The sequence below is a fragment of the Barbus barbus genome (genome assembly GCF_936440315.1).
Source record: "Barbus barbus genome assembly, chromosome: 8".
In the NCBI taxonomy this organism is placed as follows: Eukaryota; Metazoa; Chordata; class Actinopteri; order Cypriniformes; family Cyprinidae; genus Barbus; species Barbus barbus.
In genome coordinates, this window is record NC_136736.1 from 28857866 (window position 1) to 28877408 (window position 19543).

The 19543-nt window shown below is 36.6% G+C and overlaps 3 protein-coding genes across 5 annotated transcripts in view; 2 read left to right on the plus strand and 1 right to left on the minus strand.

Annotated features, from left to right (window-relative positions):
- Positions 1-1489: 1489 nt before the first annotated feature.
- Positions 1490-6051, plus strand: LOC306873440 (integrator complex subunit 15-like). Of its 2 annotated transcripts, none has more exons than XM_079422726.1 (8): positions 1490-1642; positions 2237-2453; positions 2681-2902; positions 3190-3355; positions 3575-3876; positions 3964-4165; positions 4260-4299; positions 5194-6051. In XM_079422726.1, the coding sequence occupies exons 2-8, from the start codon at positions 2256-2258 to the stop codon at positions 5489-5491; spliced, it is 1428 nt and encodes a 475-aa protein (XP_079278852.1). In that variant the 5' UTR covers positions 1490-1642; positions 2237-2255; the 3' UTR covers positions 5492-6051. The 2 variants fall into 2 exon arrangements, with proteins under 2 accessions (XP_079278852.1, XP_079278853.1); XM_079422727.1 differs by having other exon boundaries at positions 1506-1642; positions 2249-2453.
- On the minus strand, positions 5788-11506 carry LOC306873441 (phosphomannomutase 2-like). 2 transcript variants are annotated; one of them, XM_079422728.1, is made up of 8 exons: positions 11115-11506; positions 8433-8544; positions 8255-8331; positions 8070-8161; positions 7525-7624; positions 7273-7348; positions 7045-7160; positions 5788-6887 (listed from the first exon to the last, which is right to left on the minus strand). In XM_079422728.1, the coding sequence occupies exons 1-8, from the start codon at positions 11187-11189 to the stop codon at positions 6780-6782; spliced, it is 756 nt and encodes a 251-aa protein (XP_079278854.1). In that variant the 5' UTR covers positions 11190-11506; the 3' UTR covers positions 5788-6779. The 2 variants fall into 2 exon arrangements, with proteins under 2 accessions (XP_079278854.1, XP_079278855.1); XM_079422729.1 differs by having other exon boundaries at positions 5928-6887; positions 11033-11307.
- Positions 11507-11571: 65 nt separating this feature from the next.
- The window catches only part of LOC306873442 (mitotic spindle assembly checkpoint protein MAD1-like), a 76014-nt gene continuing 68042 nt past the window's right edge, over positions 11572-19543 (plus strand). Inside the window, exons 1-9 of the mRNA XM_079422730.1 lie at positions 11572-11635; positions 12520-12694; positions 13557-13697; positions 13956-14135; positions 15086-15210; positions 15303-15384; positions 15566-15696; positions 15794-15908; positions 17051-17112. Of these exons, the coding sequence (XP_079278856.1) occupies positions 12548-12694; positions 13557-13697; positions 13956-14135; positions 15086-15210; positions 15303-15384; positions 15566-15696; positions 15794-15908; positions 17051-17112 (983 nt within the window). The 5' untranslated portion in view covers positions 11572-11635; positions 12520-12547. The remainder of the gene's footprint in view (positions 11636-12519; positions 12695-13556; positions 13698-13955; positions 14136-15085; positions 15211-15302; positions 15385-15565; positions 15697-15793; positions 15909-17050; positions 17113-19543) is intronic.

The following is a 19543-nucleotide window of genomic DNA, read 5'->3' on the forward strand; positions in this document are numbered from 1 at the left end:
TTAATGTCATATTTAATATTTCTTTTACTTCAGGAAAAAATATAATTGCAGTAAGTTCAGACAACCAAAACATAAAAATCTGGTGACTTTGGTGCCATCTGGTGACATAAAATGGTATAAAAATATAAAAATATCAAACATTTCAATGCCAGTATTTGTCTGTAGTATGGATGTTGTATAGGCTCAAACCTTCATTTCTGTGTATGTTTGAGCTGCATTGTGTTGGATTTGTTGATTTTTCTTGGACAAAAAAATAAATAAAAAAATGCTTTGAATTTTGGTATTTCCCATTCATTTGCAGCAGCCCCTCACTGCAGAACAAAGATCTAGGGGCGGGATTGGATCCACATCTAGGGGGTGGAGATGGGTGGGTTTAGGGGTGGAGACGGGTAGGTTTAGGGGTGGAGATGGTAGGTTTAGGGGAGGAGATGGGTGGGTTTTAGGGATCAGGGGGTGGAGACGGGTAGGTTTAGGGGTGGAGATGGGTGGGTTTAGGGATCAGGGGGTGGAGACAGGTAGGTTTAGGGGTGGAGATGGGTGGGTTTAGGGATCAGGGGTTGGAGACGGGTAGGTTTAGGGGTGGAGATGGTAGGTTTAGGGGAGGAGATGGGTGGGTTTAGGGATCAGGGGTTGGAGACGGGTAGGTTTAGGGGTGGAGATGGTAGGTTTAGGGGAGGAGATGGGTGGGTTTAGGGATCAGGGGGTGGAGACGGGTAGGTTTAGGGGTGGAGATGGTAGGTTTAGGGGAGGAGATGGGTGGGTTTTAGGGATCAGGGGTGGAGACGGGTAGGTTTAGGGGTGGAGATGGGTGGGTTTTAGGGATCAGGGGTGGAGACGGGTTGGTTTAGGGGTGGAGATGGGTGGGTTTTAGGGATCAGGGGGTGGAGACGGGTAGGTTTAGGGGTGGAGATGGGTGGGTTTAGGGATCAGGGGGTGGAGACGGGTAGGTTTAGGTATATGTAAGGTGGGAGGAGTTGGATGTAGATCCAACCACACCCCCTGGATCTTGTTTGGGTATTTCCCATTCATTTCCTATGGGTGAATTTGACCAAGGTGGTCAAATTAAGAGTTTTATTTGTTTGTTTTTTTGCAACCACTTAACATTGTTGAATCGAGTCCTCAATTTTGTGTGGTCAGGTGGCAAACTTAAGAAAAGTAGCCAAGTCTTGAACCGCTCAGATTAAGCAAACTATTTTTAAAAACAAATCAAAATGTTTTTACCCAAATTTGTCCCGAAGGATGATTTTAACTGCATGAGGAGGTAACTAAATAGTATTGGAGCTGTTCGATTTTTAGTTCATTTTTAAATATATCATGGGATTAAAAGGAGGTTGTTTGGACTCAAGAATCATAATTAAAATGTCTGAATGTCATTGAATTAGATTAAAAAAAAATCCAAGTAAGAATATTTTTTTCTTAAAACGCTTTTTATTCCAAATACAGTCTGGATGCACAGTACAGTATCTCCGGTGCGCAGGAGGCGCTGAACAGCCGCGCTGGTCTTCACTCAAGCGAGTCTACAGTGTTCTTTATGGGGTTCCGTAGTTATTTTGTGATGAACAACTTTCATATTGTCAGTTATGGGCGATATACATTTGCAGATTGAGAGAAGTTAATGCAACAAGCCTAACTATTTAACCAGGTAAGGGTGTTGTAAGTATGAATATGTATGTAGTGTGAACCGTGGAAACATTTAACATTTAAAGAAACCGGTGTTGCAGGAATCGCGCTGTGTATAACATTACTGCATCGCTTCAGACAATGAGTGTCACCATAGAGAATAATCAGTTTTCGATTAACACACTCATAATTCAATAAGAGGTATTACAATACAATCCGATTGGGTTGATACATTACATGACCGTGATATATATATATATATATATATATATATATATATATATTCAGAGCTTCTCTTTCACTTATTTTCAATTTGACACGCCTTACAACAAAATAGTGCGGTATCAGTACAGTGATAGTACAAGATGATACTGTGAGACCACAGGATACACGCTAGGAAAGAAAAATATACCATGGTTTACTCTAGTATTATATCAAAAACATGGCAAATGTCCAGAATCTGTGGTATTACCATAATGCATGTCCAAAATAACAAGGTATTACCAATATGCATGTCCAGAAATAATACATATAATGATATATTTAGTTTTTTTTTTGTGTTTATGACTGATTAATGTCTTTCATATTTCTCATTTGCTTGTATTTGATGTTGTAGTTTCTCCTCCAGAGCAGAGATGAGTGATATTCGGCATGCATTGCTGCGGCGTGATCCGCTGAGCGCGGCTAAAGAGGTTCTGTATCATCTGGACATCTCGCTGGGCAGCGCTCTGCAGAGCTCCACCGGCCCCACGCCTGGACTAGAGAAGAGCACGGTGGAGCTGGTGGAGGAGTTCATCTTTCACGTCCCTAAAGACAGGAACACCCAGCCTAAGGTGAGGAACATGAGCATCAAGTCTGGTTTGATTAAAAGAAAAACCGTGTTGTGGTAAATACCATTGTTTGAAGTTGTTTCTACTGTAATATATTTTAAAATGTCATTTATTCCTGCAAAGCTGAATTTGCTGCATCATTACTCCAGTCTTCATTGTCACGTGATGCTTCAAAAGTCATTCTAAATGCTGATTTAACTACTCTAAATGCTGTGTTGTGTTTGATCCAGAGGATGAGCTGCGTTCAAGAATTGCAGCTGCTGGAGATCATGTGCAGTTACTTCCAGGAACAGAGCAAAGATGCAATCCGACAGATCATTTTCTCCACACTCTTCAGTCTTCAAGGCAACAAGGCTGATGAGAGCCGCATGGCCATGCTTGGGAAGCTAGTTTCAATGGCGATAGCCGTGTGCCGGGTGCCAATACTAGAGTGTGCAGCCACCTGGCTACAGGTGTGTGATATTAGAGCTTTCATTTTATGTCATAATTGCCTGTTATAATGTTAAAGCGGCAGTCCGTAACTTTTTTTTGTTTTCAAAATTTACAAAATGTATGTAATAGGCGAGTATATCATGAATCCATTTTCCAAACCGTTTTTTTTTTTGGCTTATCCTGAATCACTACTGTACACGTATAATATGTTTTTATATTTGGACTGTCATAGACATAAACAGAGAGCTAAAATGGGTGAAATGTGACCTGACAGCTTTTGAAATGTTTCTGATGTGTTTTTGTGAAGCGCACCCACTCTGCATGGTGTGTGCGTTTGGCTCAAGTGCTGATGGATGATTACTGCACACTGGTGCCATGTGCCATCTCTACCCTGCAAAACATCTGTTCAGCCAGTCCTCGCTTTTGCTGTCAGCTCATCACTGCAGTAACGGCTCTGTATGATTTCTCCTCAGGTACTAGGTTTCTTTTTTTCAACAACTTGAAAAAATATATATATATTTGTCTAATTTAATTATAAAGTGCATAATATTATAAAATATTGAATGTATACAATATTATTATGATATTAAATTATAATGTTTTAATAGAAATTCCTTAAAAATATAATAGAAACTAAAAAAAAATTTAAATGAAAAAGTTATACATAATATATTTGATATTGTTGCTTGTAGATGAGTTGACTCCGCCCCCTGCACTCTTGGAGATGCTGGTTGGTTGGATCACAGAAGATCCCAGATTGCTGCTTCTCACCTTCATCAACACACCCCTCAATTCGAGCCTGCCATTAGGCTGCCTTGAGATCACGCCTCTTTTGGGTCTGCTCCGGTGGTGTGTGAAAGCTCCGTTAGCCTATCAGAGAGGCCGGAAATCAGCTTTGACCAATGGCCATGGAGGAAGTGAAAAAGGGACAGCATATGAAGAGCTGTACTCTAAACTGCACCTGAGTGTTCTTCAAGTCTTTCTCATGCTGCAGGTGTTGTATTTCTTAAAACTGTGCGAGGCTTTAAGGATTCCATTCAGTATTCGACTATATAATGTGTTTTTATTTTAATTCCTGCAGGTCCACTTGACAGAACAGAATTTGATTGGTCGACTAGCTGTGCTTCCTGTGGAGTCTGTTGCCACGCTGGTTGAGGAAGTCAGCCGTCTGTGTGAGAAGCTCACGCCCCTCCCTGCTGCCAATCATATCCAGCTGGCACTGGATAGGCTGGCGCAAGCGCTTCAGGTCGCCATGGCAACAGGAGCTCTTCTGTGTGCCAGAGGTAAGTAATGCTTCATAATGGCCTGTTTGGATTTTGATCTGAAAAGAGCAGCATTTCAGTGATGTCATTTCCTGTCATGTCTTTTATCCCTCAGAGGACTTACGGACTTTGTGCTCCAGACTTCCCCACAACAAGTAAGTCACTGATCACATGAAACCTGATCATGCAGAATTGAATATTAAAATGATATTGAATGATTTTTGACCATGATTTGTGATTAGTACAGGCTAGCATTGCAAAAGTACTGACGCTATCATATCAGATACCATTAGTTACAGAAATTTTAAAAACGTCCATTTCCCGTTAACATTTGAGCACTTTTGAGCAGATTCTTACAGCGCTGATAGACATGGCTTTCAAATGCTCCCGTATCGATTGTTGTAGCCAATCACAGTCATATCTGTTGATCGCGTGAATACAGTGACCAATCAGCACGGTGTAAGAATCTGCTCAAATGTTGCGATTCGATTCACCCTTATTACGATGCAGTGTGATCCGATTTCGAGTCGATTCAATGCAATACGGTGCAATTCTAAAAATATGATGCTATGCAATTCCATATGGTACAGTTCACTTTTACTTCCTTGGTTCAGACAGACAGCCATTATATAAAGATAAATCAGTTTGTACCGATGCAAGTATGTTAGAAAAGATGCATTGCGATAGAAGTTTTGTGAATTGCTTTATTGTATTTAAATGTTCAGTTCTTTTTCTTGTAAGAAAAAAGTTATTAAACCTGTTATAATGTATTATAACACTTTTTTGCTACTAAATTCTAATATTGTGATAAAAGCATTAGCAATTAATCGCTATATGTAAATTTGATCCCGTCATATGCCTACCAATGCACCGATGTGGAACGGTGAAGCTTACCATCCCTAATATATTTAGAATTTATGATGTATTATCACATAGATGAGATATATCTGTACGTATCGACATCCTATCAACCATTCAGAAACCCACATCAGTCAATCACTTTGGTAATTTATGAGCATTGTGTAGTAACAGTCTGTTTTGTGTTGCAGTCTGCTACAGCTTGTGATGTCTGGTCCAGTAGTGCAGCCTCCACCTCACAGCGGACCCTTCCAGCCCAACATGTACCCACACATCCACCCGGGTCGGCCCTCCGCTCTTTCTCCCCACAGCCCGCACCAGTCTGCCCTCCCCTCCCCACACAGCCCACACCCCGTACTGTCACCGCACCCCACTCACCCAGCGCTGTCCCCGCATCACCCGCTAACGGCCCACGCCGCACACCCTTCTCTCTCTCCACACGCCTTCCATCCTGCTGCCATGGCTTTTCCATACCGGCCCATTCGTTAACCAGCAGTACAGGACATTTGGACTACTCTGCTTCCTCTTGGGACGAGAACAATCGGTTTTTGTTATGTTTTATATTAGATTATCTTAAAAACTTTTGGTTTGAACTTGTAGTCACATGTTTAGCTTGGTCAGGTTATATGGTCTTGTATGTTATAAATATAGATATGCATTGTATAATTTTAGGTTTGAAATGGACTTTAAAAAGCACTTGTACAGATTGTGGTGTTTCAGGTAAAAAAAAAATGCAGTCATACCTTTTAAAATATAATATTGTACAAACCATGAAATATATTTTTGGAAAAGTGACATTTGTGGTTATTTAATGGACAGTTTAAGTAGCAAATCAAACACGTTTTATACTTGTAATATTTTCCAAGTGAAAATGTTCATTTTTGGTTTCAAAAAGCAATTTGTAACAAAAAACAAAGTAGCAGTTCAGTAAATACTTTTATCAATCTAAAATGTGCATGCGAGTAGGTTATTACAAACATTGAGAATTGCAATTTGATTTTTTCAAATGTGTTGCTAATAAAAATAAGAACCTCTGTTTTTACACCTTTTATTGGTTTACCTCAGAATATATACAGTACTCTTTCTTACAGGTTTGAACTCGTTAAATATATATATAGGCTGGCACAGTGCAGCAATATTATATCCAATCAGAATATATTTCCTGTTTATTATTGACTTCAGCATGTAGATTAACTCTGCCAAGCAAAAACTATGGGTTTTGTTGTAAGGAAATTAACTATTAAAGTCAGTTTAATTTGAACAAAAATAGATCAGTTAAAAGCCCTTTGTCTTGATGCCTTTTTAAATTCTACTTCTGAAAATTAGACCTAAATTGTAGTACCTTCACCATTAATTTTATTTAAGTCCAGCCTACACCAGTTCTTATTAATCACTTTTGCTCCCGATTTAAAAAAAACAACAACCCATACAGTAACATTTGATGAAACCCATCCTGTCATAACTGAATAATATCTGTCTTTTTGGACCAAAGTGTTTAATAACAAAATAAGAGTTTATAGTGTATATTTCCAGTATTGACATGATTAAAGGCACAGACGTTCAGATCTAGTGACGCTACCACCAGTCAGTTCCTTAAACCTGTATATAATATCAGATTTCATATAAAATGAACTGTATGTACAGGTTTATCTAGTACCTGTCATGAGGTACAATCATTGAAGTACACAAAGACAATAATGGCTTGGACATGTCAAGTGAGATTTCTATTCATAATTGCACAGTTCATGGACATTGTATTCTTCTACTGTACTTAATTCTAGATGGTGAAGAAGAGCTCCTTGCAGATCCTCTGTGTGTCTTCAGGAGACTTGACCTCATGACCGATTGTTCTGGGGTCTACAAAGATTTCATAATCGTTTCCTCCCTGTTTGAAAAAAAAAATAAAAATTAAAATAAATCACAAAACTGCTTAATTCAAGCAAGTCTGAGACATTTATGCAGCAGCACATGTATGCATGAATACACAAATGTACTAATAGTTAAGATTGTACAAGATCCTAGAAGTCCATTTTTGGGCTCACAGGCATAGTTTTGTCTCCAAAAAAATGTATACGCTGATATGAGTCTTTCTCTATAATTCCCAGACAGTATCGTTTATCCCAACCCTCTGGAAACACATCAAAGCTGATCTGCCCACCTGCAGAAAAAACCCAAAAAACATACGTATTATGCATATAATTTATTCATACACTACACACACATATTATTGGCAATACAACCATATCTACTGTACTCAAAATGTTACAAACCAATGGAGAAAGCTAGTCCTTTCCCAGCAAACTCTTCCTTTAAAACAGAGACAAACTTGTCTCTGATTTTCTCCTTCTGCATAATAAGAATATTTAAAAAAAGTCACTCAACTTTTAATGACATCCTTTCAAAAGACAATTAAAAAATTACATATATATAATACTGTATATAAATAACTGCATGGATTTTCCAGTATGGATGCACATTGTATTTTAGTGTGTGTTAGTATTGATGAATACAAAAAAAAATACCTTATCAAGTTCAAAGAATTCAATTCTTTCTTCTTGGCTGCAGCTTCGACCAATTGGAGAGACATTCAGCATTCCGTTACGGAATTCAATAAATGTGCCTCTGAGATGAAGTAAAAATACCATAAGTATTATGGTTGCAAGACAAAAGATGGTGTTTATATATACATAAAGTTTGGGGTCAGTAAGATTTTATTTGATCAAAAATATAGCAAAAAGGGAAATACTGTAAAATGTTATTACGATTTTTTTTTTTTCTATTTGAATATATTTTAAAATGTAATTTATTCCTGTAATGTTGACGTTGAATTTTCAACATCATTACTTCAGTCTTCAGTGTCACATAATCCTTTAGAAATCATCTAATATGCTGGTTTGCTGCTCAAGAAACATTTCTTATTATTATCAATAATCAATAAATTAAAATATATTCGAAATGAAATTTAAAACTATAACATACACAATCGATATTGACCGACTTTAAAGTAAAACAATAAAAAATGTGTTTTCCACAAGCAACTACAGACGCCACGTTGTGATATCCTCACCTTTTCTTAGGCAGTTTTATCTTTGAAAGGTAATTGAGGCAGAAATTGATAAAATCCTGTAAAACCTCCTCTCCCATGTATGCCTGAATATTCTGATTAAAAAAATAAATACATTTTAAAAAAGCAACAAATATAATTTGCTAAACAAGTTTGAGATTTAATAGTAAACTGAGAATTAAAATGACCTGCACAGAATGCAGCTGCCCAAACCTGTATGCTACCAAACCGTTCTCAGCAAACACATAATCCACTCTATTAATAACTGCAAAGGATATGAAACATTTTAAGTACTCCTGAACACTATAAATACACTGAATGTTTTGTGCATGTATTTAAACAGAGTTTTGCAATTGTTATACACACCATCATCACCCAACTGTTCTTTAATTTTGTCCAGGTCTGATCCTCCGACCACCCCGACTCTCACTCGCTGTTTGAGTTCATTCAAGAACCGATTCATGTCAGGAGTTGCTTTCTAAAGACAAAAACATACACAGGGGTGACTACTATACACCAAACACAAAATAATAAAGTGCCAGCTCTTCTTTACGTATGTAATATGCATATACAGGTGCTGGTCAGAAAATTAGAATATCATGAAAAAGTTGATTTATTTCAGTAATACCATTCAAAAAGTGAAACTTGTATATTAGATTCATTCATTACACACAGACTGATATATTTCAAATGTTTATTTCCTTTCATTTTGATGATTATAACTGACAACTAATGAAAGTCCCAAATTCAGTATCTCAGAAAATTTGAATATTGTGAAAATGTTCAATATTGAAGACATCTGGTGCCACACTCTAATCAGCTAATTTACTCAAAACACCTGCAAAAGCCTTTAAATGGTCTCTCAGTCTAGTTCTGTAGGCTACACAATCATGGGGAAGACTGCTGACTTGACAGTTGTCCAAAAGACGACCATTGACACCTTGCACAAGGAGGGCAAGACACAAAAGGTCATTGCTAAAGAGGCTGGCTGTTCACAGAGCTCTGTGTCCAAGCATATTAATAGAGGGGCGAAGGGAAGGACAAGATGTGGTAGAAAAAAAGTGTACAAGCAATAGGGATAACCACACCCTGGAGATGATTGTGAAACAAAACCCATTCAAAAATGTGGGGGAGATTCACAAAGAGTGGACTGCAGCTGGAGTCAGTGCTTCAAGAACCACCACGCACAGACGTATGCAAGACATGGGTTTCAGCTGTCGCATTCCTTGTGTCAAGCCACTCTTGAACAAGAGACAGCGTCAGAAGCGTCTTGACTGGACTGCTGCTGAGTGGTCCAAAGTTATGTTCTCTGAGGAAAGTAAATTTTGCATTTCCTTTGGAAATCAAGGTCCCAGAGTCTGGAGGAAGAGAGGAGAGGCACATAATCCACGTTGCTTGAGGTCCAGTGTAAAGTTTCCACAGTCAGTGATGGTTTGGGGTGCCATGTCATCTGCTGGTGTTGGTCCATTGTGTTTTCTGAGGTCCAAGGTCAACGCAGCCGTCTACCAGGAAGTTTTAGAGCACTTCATGCTTCCTGCTGCTGACTAACTTTATGGAGATGCCGATTTAATTTTCCAACAGGACTTGGCACCTGCACACACTGCCAAAGCTACCAGTACCTGGTTTAAGGACCATGGTATCCCTGTTCTTGATTGGCCAGCAAACTCGCCTGACCTTAACCCCATAGAAAACCTATGGGGTATTGTGAAGAGGAAGATGCAATACGCCAGACCCAACCATTCAGAAGAGCTGAAGGCCACTATCAGAGCAACATGGGCTCTCATAACACCTGAGCAGTGCCACAGACTGATCGACTCCATGCCACGCCGCATTGCTGCAGTAATCCAGGCCAAAGGAGCCCCAACTAAATATTGAGTGCTGTACATGCTCATACTTTTCATGTTCATACTTTTCAGTTGGCCAACATTTCTAAAAATCTTTTTTTTTTTTGCATTGGTCTTAATTGATATTCTAATTTTCTGAGATACTGAATTTGGGACTTTCATTAGTTGTCAGTTATAATCATCAAAATGAAAGGAAATAAACATTTGAAATATATCAGTCTGTGTGTAATGAATGAATCTAATACACAAGTTTCACTTTTTGAATGGTATTACTGAAATAAACTTTTTCATGATATTCTAATTTTATGACCAGCACCTGTATATTGATTTTCTTTTCTTTTACCTTTTCCATTATGTGAGGTTTCATGAATTGCTATGTTGTTCATAATTATTTTTCAGGTTAAATGTTGGGTAACAACATCCCCTGCTGTAGGGTCCAAGTGTGTGTTACAGTTTTTCCCCCTTATCTATTGAAACATTAAAAAGCTGTTCTGTAGCAATGATTTAACGTTTGCCTACAGAGAAACTGACTTTCAAAAAGTAAATGTACCCCTGAGAACATATTCACTGGAGGTTAAAAGTGTCACAACTAATCACAATCTTCCATACATCAACATTTGAAACAGAAATACTTATTCTTCTGCCTTGAAATGCAACCTTACAATCTTTTATTTCATGTCACTTAAATCAAGTTAAATCAGGGGGTCTCAGCACTTCCAAGGGGGCATCTAAATGACTTCAACAAGCAGTAAAATAATCCATTAATGTCTCATTTTTACTGACTTATTAAAATGATTCATATATTTTCACCATCTTGGAAAAACTGCATATATGAGGTATATATTTTTAAAGTGTGTTTTTTTTTTCATTTCTAGAAATGTCATAAATAGTGCATTTTATAATGATTTTTATACACGTTTTAGTTAAATATTTTTAAATATATAATTCCAGTAAATCAAGAAAAACCAGAAAAGTCACTGGGCCTTTGAATATTGTTGTGGACAATGGGGGTCCCTGGAGTTTTTAAGGTAGCAAACTACTGAATTAAATTCTTGCACTACAAAATGTAATTCACCAGGATGTATTTCATTTAAAATCAGTTCATAACTATATTTGACTTACAGTGTTTATACATAAAATCAATCTTGAATGGTATTACTGTATGAACAAGACTAGATAACGCCTTCCGCTTTAATCCTGTCACCTGGCGAGCTGCTGTTAAAGTCCCGTCCACATCAAACAGGCACAGTGTTGTCGGATCCGCGCTAGAACTGGCCATTGTAAAATTTGCAAACTTAGTAAATCACTGTACGATCCGTGTGAGGTTTGTGTCAATCCTGCAGCACAGAGCTTCGCTTCATCCATTCAGCAGCGCAACGTCACATCTTCCGTGTATTGGAGCGCGTGAGTGACGCGTCAGAGTGAACGACCTCACTAGCGCCTGCTTGTGTGATAGCAATTTTACGCACCAGTTCAATAAACAAGAAGAATAAGTTGGATTTTCCAGCATGGGTTTACATGGTATTTTTAGTTAGTCGACCAATTCAAATTTCGATGAAAGCGGTATATAGAATGAATGAATCTGTTCCGCCCATCCACACAGGTGGCGCTGTTGTGTTGTTGGGCGAAGCAGCGCTCATTTCCTCACACACACGAAGTAGCGACAACAAAACTGCTGCAAGTTCAAACTAGAGACACGAGCGCAGAGAGAGTTGGCTGTCAAGAGTGAGTTACGGATTTCTCTTCAATATTAATTCGAAAGAAAGACACCTAACTTATGTTAGTGCGTTTTTATTCGGTCTGCGTTTTAGCCTGTTTGTAAAAATCGTCTTTTTGACGAATATTAGTGAGGTAAGTTAGCTGAACGCTTGCTAATTAAACACACTGAACTGTTAGCATGTGTCATTTAACTTCATATATCGTCTCTATTAATGGCTACCTCATTAATAAGAATTGTAAAACAGTTCATTTAATTCGTTATTTAATCTGTTTTAATGAGATCTTGAGTCTGTAAAAGGAAATACTATGTTTTGGACCATGAACTGTGATAATACCATAGTACTCTTTGAAGTTCTGTGTTGTATACCGTTTAAATGTCATGATATATGAATGGGGCAGACCATTAGTACCATGGTATGTAGCAAATTACCATGGTATTGTCATCCAATACCATGAGGGAAAATATTTCCCCACTCAGTAAATGTCAAGTGTCAGTTTTTACTACATTAGACCCCTTATTTCATTTTTAACAAAATATGAAAATTCTTGTTACGTGCTGTTCAACAGTGGGAACATACTAGAGAAAGCTATATTTTGGTGTATTTTTAAAATATGGCGACATATTATTTGAGAATTATTGAAACACATTTTATTCTTCATCATATGATGTCGGATGTACTTATATTTTTCAATATTTCAATAATAAGCTGCTTAAATGTTAATAGCATCCAAATGGGGTACAGATACATGCTCATTACTTTAAACTGAACTGACCATATTTTACATGTATTGTTTAATTTTTGGTTTAATCAGTAGGTTTCTTGAGGGAATTGAGGAGGTTTATTAATGACTTTTTACGATTTTATATAATTACATTTTTCCATACTCAGCTGAGGAGGCTGTGAAGACATTGCCAATATGGATGATATGGAGGATGACACCACAATCTTCTCAACGCTGAAATCTTTCAAGAGTTTGATATCATGTCCAGAGCGCTCTTTACTGGAGACTGAGCCAGCCTTTGGAAGAAGTGGTCTTCAGAATCTTTATACTAAAAGAGTGGAGGCAAGTCACAGACTCCTTTCATATTTCAGAACTCATTTTTACCGAAGTATCTAAATTTCAATTCCATGATCTCAAAAATATGCAGTATGTCTCTTATAGGAATATTTCACCCAAAAATGAACATTAGCTAAACATTTACTCACTATCAAGTCAAGATTTGGAGAAATTGAGCATTTTCAACACTTGCTCACCAATGTAGTGAATGGGTGCCGTCAGAATGAGAGTCCCAACAGCTAATGAAAACGTCACAGTTATCTACAAGCAATCCTCTCAACTCCAGTCCATCAATTAACATTTTGTGAAGTCAAAAATTAAGTCATTCAAATGTTAAAACTTTTTTTAAACTTTCTCCAGTGCAAAAGTCATCTTGAATCAGGAGAGAAATATGCACCGATCAAGCATGGCTTGCAAACAAAATTCCAAAACAGTTCTAAACAAATGTTTGTGGATTTTGATATGAGAGGATAACAGGGAATGGACTTTTCCACTTGATTAAGCTTTATTATGGATTGTAGAGTCATATTTTGTCCAGAAGCGATGGTTTAAAGTTCAAATACTTGTAATGATGGATTTGTTTCTTACAAACATGCTTTTTTCGCTCCCCAAGACATTAATTGATAGACTGGAGTCGTGTGGATTATTGTGATGTTTTTATTGTGATGTCTCATTCTGACGGCACCCATTCACTGCAGAGGATCCATTGGTGACAAGTGATGTAATACTAAATTTCTTTAATAAAGGAACCAACTCATCTACATCTTGAATGTCCTGAGGATGAGAGAATTTTTTTTTTGTGTGTGAACTGTTCCTTTAATATAGTATGTGTAGAGCAAATTATTGAATTTTGTTGTTGTGTGTGTAGTTGGAGGAGGCTGCAGAGCGCGTCCGTTCTCACACTAGCCTGCTACAGCTCACTCAAGAGAAACAACAGATGGTGCTCAGTCACAAACGGGCCCGGATAGAGCTGGAGAAAGAGGCGAACAGCAGCTCCAGAGACTTACAGGTGAGTGATAGGTGGCATAGTGCTGTAAATCATGGGCTCTGTTGGATTTTCTTTTACTGTCCCCTTACTCCCATTTTTTAAACATATTCCTCAATATTAAAAAAAACTATTGCAGCCTAAAACAAGGTGTGAGAAACACTGTAGGCAAAATCCATTAGGATGTGATTTGGTGCATTCAAGGCAAGATTGTCCAGTCTTTGCTGTGAAAAACCTAATTTGACCTTGTGTGTGTATGTGTCTGTCTGATTGCATTTGCAGAGGGAAATTGACCGTAACAGGGAGTTACTGTTGAAGATCAGACGTCTGGAAGAAAGAGAAGAGAAAGGAAATCAAGCTCTTAATGAACAAATGGAAAACAACAAGGCTTTAAAGCGTAACGTTGAGGAACTCCACAAGAAAGCAAATGAAAAAGACAGCAAACTTGCTGAGGCAGACCAGGTGTGTGTTTATTATGTTTCTTTTGTATTAGTGTTTGTAGAAAGATGAAAAAATGCTCCCGTGAAATGGTTTGATGAATTATTAAAATGTTTTGTTTTATTGACACATGAGATTAGAGTAAAATATCAATGGTTGTAACTGTTTTTAATAGCTAGGATGACTTTGAAGCTCCTGAAGTGTTTCCACTTTTGTGTGCCATATGCATCAGACGTTTAGCCAACGTTCCGTGGGCGTGACGTCTGAGGCTGAGACTGTGACTGATAACTTAATACACATGTATATACATCGAATCTCAAAAGTTTGGGGTCGAGTTTGCATTTATTTTTTAAAAACAATACAGAAAAACCGGGGGGATAATGGCAAAATAATATTACAATTTAAAATAATTTCTATTTTTTAAGTATTGAATTTTTAGCAGCCATTACTCTAGTCTCCAGAGTCACATGATATGCTGATATGCTTATTTGTTGCTCAAGAAACACATCATACTTAATATTTTTTTGTGGAATTTATTTGGGGATTCTTTGAATAAAAAGTAAAAGTACAGCATTTATTAAAAAAAACAGAACTGTGTTCTACCGTCACTTATGATTAATACGTCCTTGCTGAATTAAATTTTAAAAAAAGCAAATCTCACTGAGCGTGAACTTTTTAAAGAGTGTGGGGGGCACTCTTGTTTCATAAAACAAGTTTACCAAACAAGCCAGGCTTATTGCAGTTAGTCTGACTTATTTTGAACCAAATCAATTGACAATGTCAGGCTAACTGAAATAAACCTTGCTTATTTGGTAAACTTGTTTTATGAAACAGACCCCTGTACATTCACAAAAAATAAAACGCCTATGGCAATCATTGTTTACAAATATGATTTTTTTTATAGCAATTATGTTTCTGTTAATACCGTTAGGATTGCAATTGTTTAATTAAAATATTTTTTTTTCATGTTGCAGATGATCAGTGAGTTGAAAGATGAGACACGAAGGCTCAAACAACAGATCCAGATTCAGGAGTCCAAATTCTCCACCCAGAACCTGGAGATCCAGGCCCTGCAGGAACAACTGGATGTGCAGCGCAAGTATGAATTCGCACATACACAAATGTACACTTTTCCTCATATCTTCTACTTAATACATATGTACTGTGTTGTTTTTCATCTGATAATAATAGGAAGTTCCAGGATGTCAGTCAGAGGTACCAAAATCTGCAGTCATCTCATTCCACCAGCACAGATAGTGAACTCAAGATGAAGGTATTTGTGTTTCAGTCTTATTCTTCAATTTCTATGTGTGGAGCACTGAGGGATGTCAAAAATAATGCTATTAATTACCAAGTCGGTGAAAAAAAAAAAAAGAATGCTCAACTTATATTTTACATCAAGAAATTGTCTTATTTGTGCCTTGCTCCCTCTTATGTGTGCTGTCCGTCTGCAGGAGTTGGAGAGGCGTTTGGCTCTTCAGGAGCAAGACTCTGTGATTGTGAAAAACATGAAATCTGAAGTGGCTAGACTGCCTGAACTGGAGCGGGAATTTAAACGTCTGCGGGAGGAAAATACTTACTTAAGGTATCAACAGTGTTATCAACAAACTTTTTGTGTGATGAATGCATGCATAAATCATTATTTATAACTACGGTCAATTATCTCTCAATTTCCTTCTCAGAGAGACAAAAGAGAACAACAGTCTGCTGAGAGAAGAGACTGAGGGGTTGAGGAGGAAGTTGGAGAGAATGGAGAGAGTGATGGAGGAGAAACTGAAAGTAGAGTTGGAGAAAGAGGTAAACAGTTACACACATGCAGAGACCAGTTTGAGATTGAATATGTGAACAAGAATATGTGCTTTTATATGGTGCCTTTTTAATGTGCAGTATTTGCTAAATATGTCTGGTCTAGGGCTGTGTGATTATATATTGTCTGCGATTAATATCGTAATTAAAGTCTTTTAATTTTTAAAATAATTTTACATATCAGTATTCAATGTTTTGTGTTTAAAATGTCAAAACATTATGCATTTTTAACTGGTTAAAGCACTCCATGTTCCTCTGAGCTGCATTAAACAGTGTGTAAATGCATCTAAATGCCACTTCAGATGCAACTTCTGCATCAAAAATTAATTTTGATGATGCTGGTTTCATTTGTTTGGTAACAGCCTAAATGTGTATTATCTTAATTGACTGATTAAATGTAACAATTTGACTCAAAAGATATACACTATTAGAAAAAAATGGTAACACTTTATTTCGATAGTCCACTTTAGACATTCTACTAACAGTAAGTAACTTTGCAACTACATGTCATTAGCAGTCATTAGAGTATTAGTAGACGGTCTGCTTAATATGTTCTAATACTTTATTTTGATTGGTCCACAACATACTGACTATAAGAAACTTTGCAAGTAAATGTCAACTTACTCTACTAAACCTACCCTACTGAGAGTTAGTAGACATGTAGTTGCAAATGAATGAGAATTAGTTGACATGTCATTGACATAGTTACAAAGTTACTTATAGTTAGTAGAATTTCTAAAGTGGACTATCGAAATAAAGTGTAACCAAAAAATAGCTTTATTAAAGGTAAAAATCAATTTAAACTTAAATGAAAAGATTAATTGTTCACTGATGTGAACTGAGCACACCGAATATGAAGAATATCAAAAACTGCAGCTGTCCACGGTAGTCAGATATCAGCACAATAACACACTCTGCAAAATATCGTCTAATTATCGTTATCGAAAAAAAAATATTGAGATCATATTTTTTCAATATCACACACCCCTAGTCTGGTCTTGCTATGCAAAATTGACGCTCTGATTATAAATTATATTGTGCTTGATATTTTACTCCCAAAAGGGGTGTAATCATAGTGTTTTGTATTTTGAATTTTATTGTACGGTTTTAATCCAACATTGTGGATCTTCTAGAAACTGGAGCATGAACTGCAGGCTTGGGAAAACATTGGCCAGTCCACAGGACTTAATATTAGGTGGGTATTTTCTTATGAATTCTAAATATTATTTAATAAATGCATAGCTAAAGTAATTATTTGGCTGGAAATATTGCCTTAAAAGCCTGACTGATAACTGACAATCATTATATGAAGGCAGGTTTGAGGGTGTTGTTATATAATCCAAGAAACTCAATACTTTTGGTTCATATGGTGGATTACAATGCCACCAGAGGGCGCTCTGATCCCAAGAAACATGTTGTTTCTCTCCTCTGCATCTGTGCCTGTGTAGGTCTATTGACTTGTGTTAGGTCAGTCAGTGTTATTGCTTGTAAATTCTACATGCTCTCTGCTTGTGCAGTGTTTTCAAGGTCAGCTTGTTATAGATGCTGAAACAGTGGCTGATGTGGAGCAGTTTTAGTGTGTTTGCATATGCATGTGTTCTATTGATCGTGTGAGGTGTAAATGTGCTTTGTCAGTCATGTGGAAAGATATAAACATTGTCTGTTTAATGGCTTATGTGGATTTGGTGGAACACACACACAGTGCTCTTGAAGTACCCCTCAAAATGACAAACACTGAGTCTCTTATTAGTCAATCACTGTACTGAAACGTCAGATACCAGAGCGGGTGACAGATCTTATCTGTTTAATATCCCTTACCAATATTTAATGATATTATGAGTATCTAAACATCTGCTGATAGAAAACTAACAATAATAGTTCCAGAGTAGAATAGTTCCTTTTTCTGCAGTCATAATGAAGCTTCAAAAAGTTGCAAAATCATATGATAGCTTTGTGTGAGGAACAGAATGAATTTTAAGTCATTTCTTTAGAATCTTGATTAATCTGGTTAACAGGTTCAAAAACAAGTCATTCGTTTGAGTGTCTTTGCAATGAGTCAGTTAATCTAATCGGACAAATTCATTGATTTTCTTTCTTGAGTTCATCTGATTTAAAGAGGAGAAAAATAACTATCTAAGTTTTCACATAAAGCTATCGTATGACTGCTGAAGACCTGACATAAAGATGTTCATGTAGCAGTGCCAGTGAATACAGTGATTTAGTAAATTATTAAAGTTTCTACTTTTGTTTTCCATTGAAGGAAAAAAAATACAGGTTTAATAAATTAGTTATAGGGCTTTCATTTTTGGTGATCTAGGGTCAAAGCGAGGGTGGAAGATGGTAATGCAAGACTAAATCACTAAACTGAGTGCTGGCTCTCTATTATAAATAATAAAAGTTATTCTTACACTCTCTGAAAATTATGTTACTAATATGTATATATCATTTGACAGATTTATTGATAGGTCTAGTGACTAGTCTTTACCACAAAAAAAGTATAGAATATTAATACAAAGTTGTATTAATATATTAAAAAAAATTAAAAAAGTGGTGAACGGCATGTTTTGGTGTTGATGTGCGTTTCCACAGTATATGTTTTATTTATAGAGGAATGGAAACTCTAACTCAATGTAGGTTACTGAATAATGACATTGAATGACAACCTGACATATTAGGATGTTCACAGAATGAAATCTTAAGCTAGACGCACACTTCTGCACTGAAGCTTCGCCCTTTCATGTTTTAAGTCTGACTAGTTGGTGAAGGCATAGATTGTTGCAGACACTTTTCGAGTATGTGCACTTGTGAGATACACCGTTAATATATTGCAGGAGCTACAATAACTTTAGAGTTTAGACAAAATTAAGAATATATTTAGACTCTTGGCCTAGTATTTATGATAATTATAAGAAATGTTTTTTGAGGACCAAATCAGCATATTAGAATGATTTCTGAAGGATCATGTGACACTGAAGACTGGAGTAATGATGCTGAAAATTCAGCTTTGCATCACAGGAATAAATGATGTTTTAAAATATATTAAAAGAGAAAATGGTTGTTAACTGGTAATAATTTGGTCACAATATTACAGTTTTGTTTTTAACTGTATTTTTAATACAGCCTTTATTTATTTATTTTTGTATGTTTAATACATTGCAGACGTGACGGCTCTGTTCCTCGTCTGACACATCTTAACTCTGAAAACAGATGTTTGTAGTGTCGTGTAAGTGCTGTAATTTTCAACAGATGAAATGTTTAAGTTTGCGTCAATTGATTGTGGTGGAAGAGCTTTGAGCAAAACCTTTTCAGCTCTTTTTAACTAAGGGTATCAGAGGAACTATCATTCCAAACAGAAATTGCATCCAATTAGATTTAAACTGTTTAATACAAGAAAAAATAAATAAAAATCTGGTCGAAATTATGCATGAAATGTTTTTCTTTTAAATGAACAAATGGAACATTATTTAATTGATTTCAATTATATTCACCCATATCATAATAAACAGCTATATTTACCTACATATATTTTTGCTGAAGCCTTTCAAAAGGATAGTTCACCAGAAAATGAAAATTCATTAATCATTTACTCGCCTTCAGTCTTCACTTATGGGCAAATAAAAACCATT

Bases quoted from the DNA above. Each gene is read 5' to 3' on its own strand.
- LOC306873441 (XM_079422728.1), bottom strand. From the start codon at position 11,189: ATGGCCAGTTCTAGCGCGGATCCGACAACACTGTGCCTGTTTGATGTG. The intron at 8,332-8,432 runs GTGTGTATAACA...TATCCTTTGCAG, and splicing joins AGAACAGTTGGGTGATGATG to TTATTAATAGAGTGGATTAT. The intron at 7,625-8,069 runs GTGAGGATATCA...ACTTCATCTCAG, and splicing joins ATAAAACTGCCTAAGAAAAG to AGGCACATTTATTGAATTCC.
- LOC306873440 (XM_079422726.1), top strand. From the start codon at position 2,256: ATGAGTGATATTCGGCATGCATTGCTGCGGCGTGATCCGCTGAGCGCG. The intron at 2,454-2,680 runs GTGAGGAACATG...TGTTTGATCCAG, and splicing joins ACAGGAACACCCAGCCTAAG to AGGATGAGCTGCGTTCAAGA. The intron at 2,903-3,189 runs GTGTGTGATATT...GTTTTTGTGAAG, and splicing joins GTGCAGCCACCTGGCTACAG to CGCACCCACTCTGCATGGTG.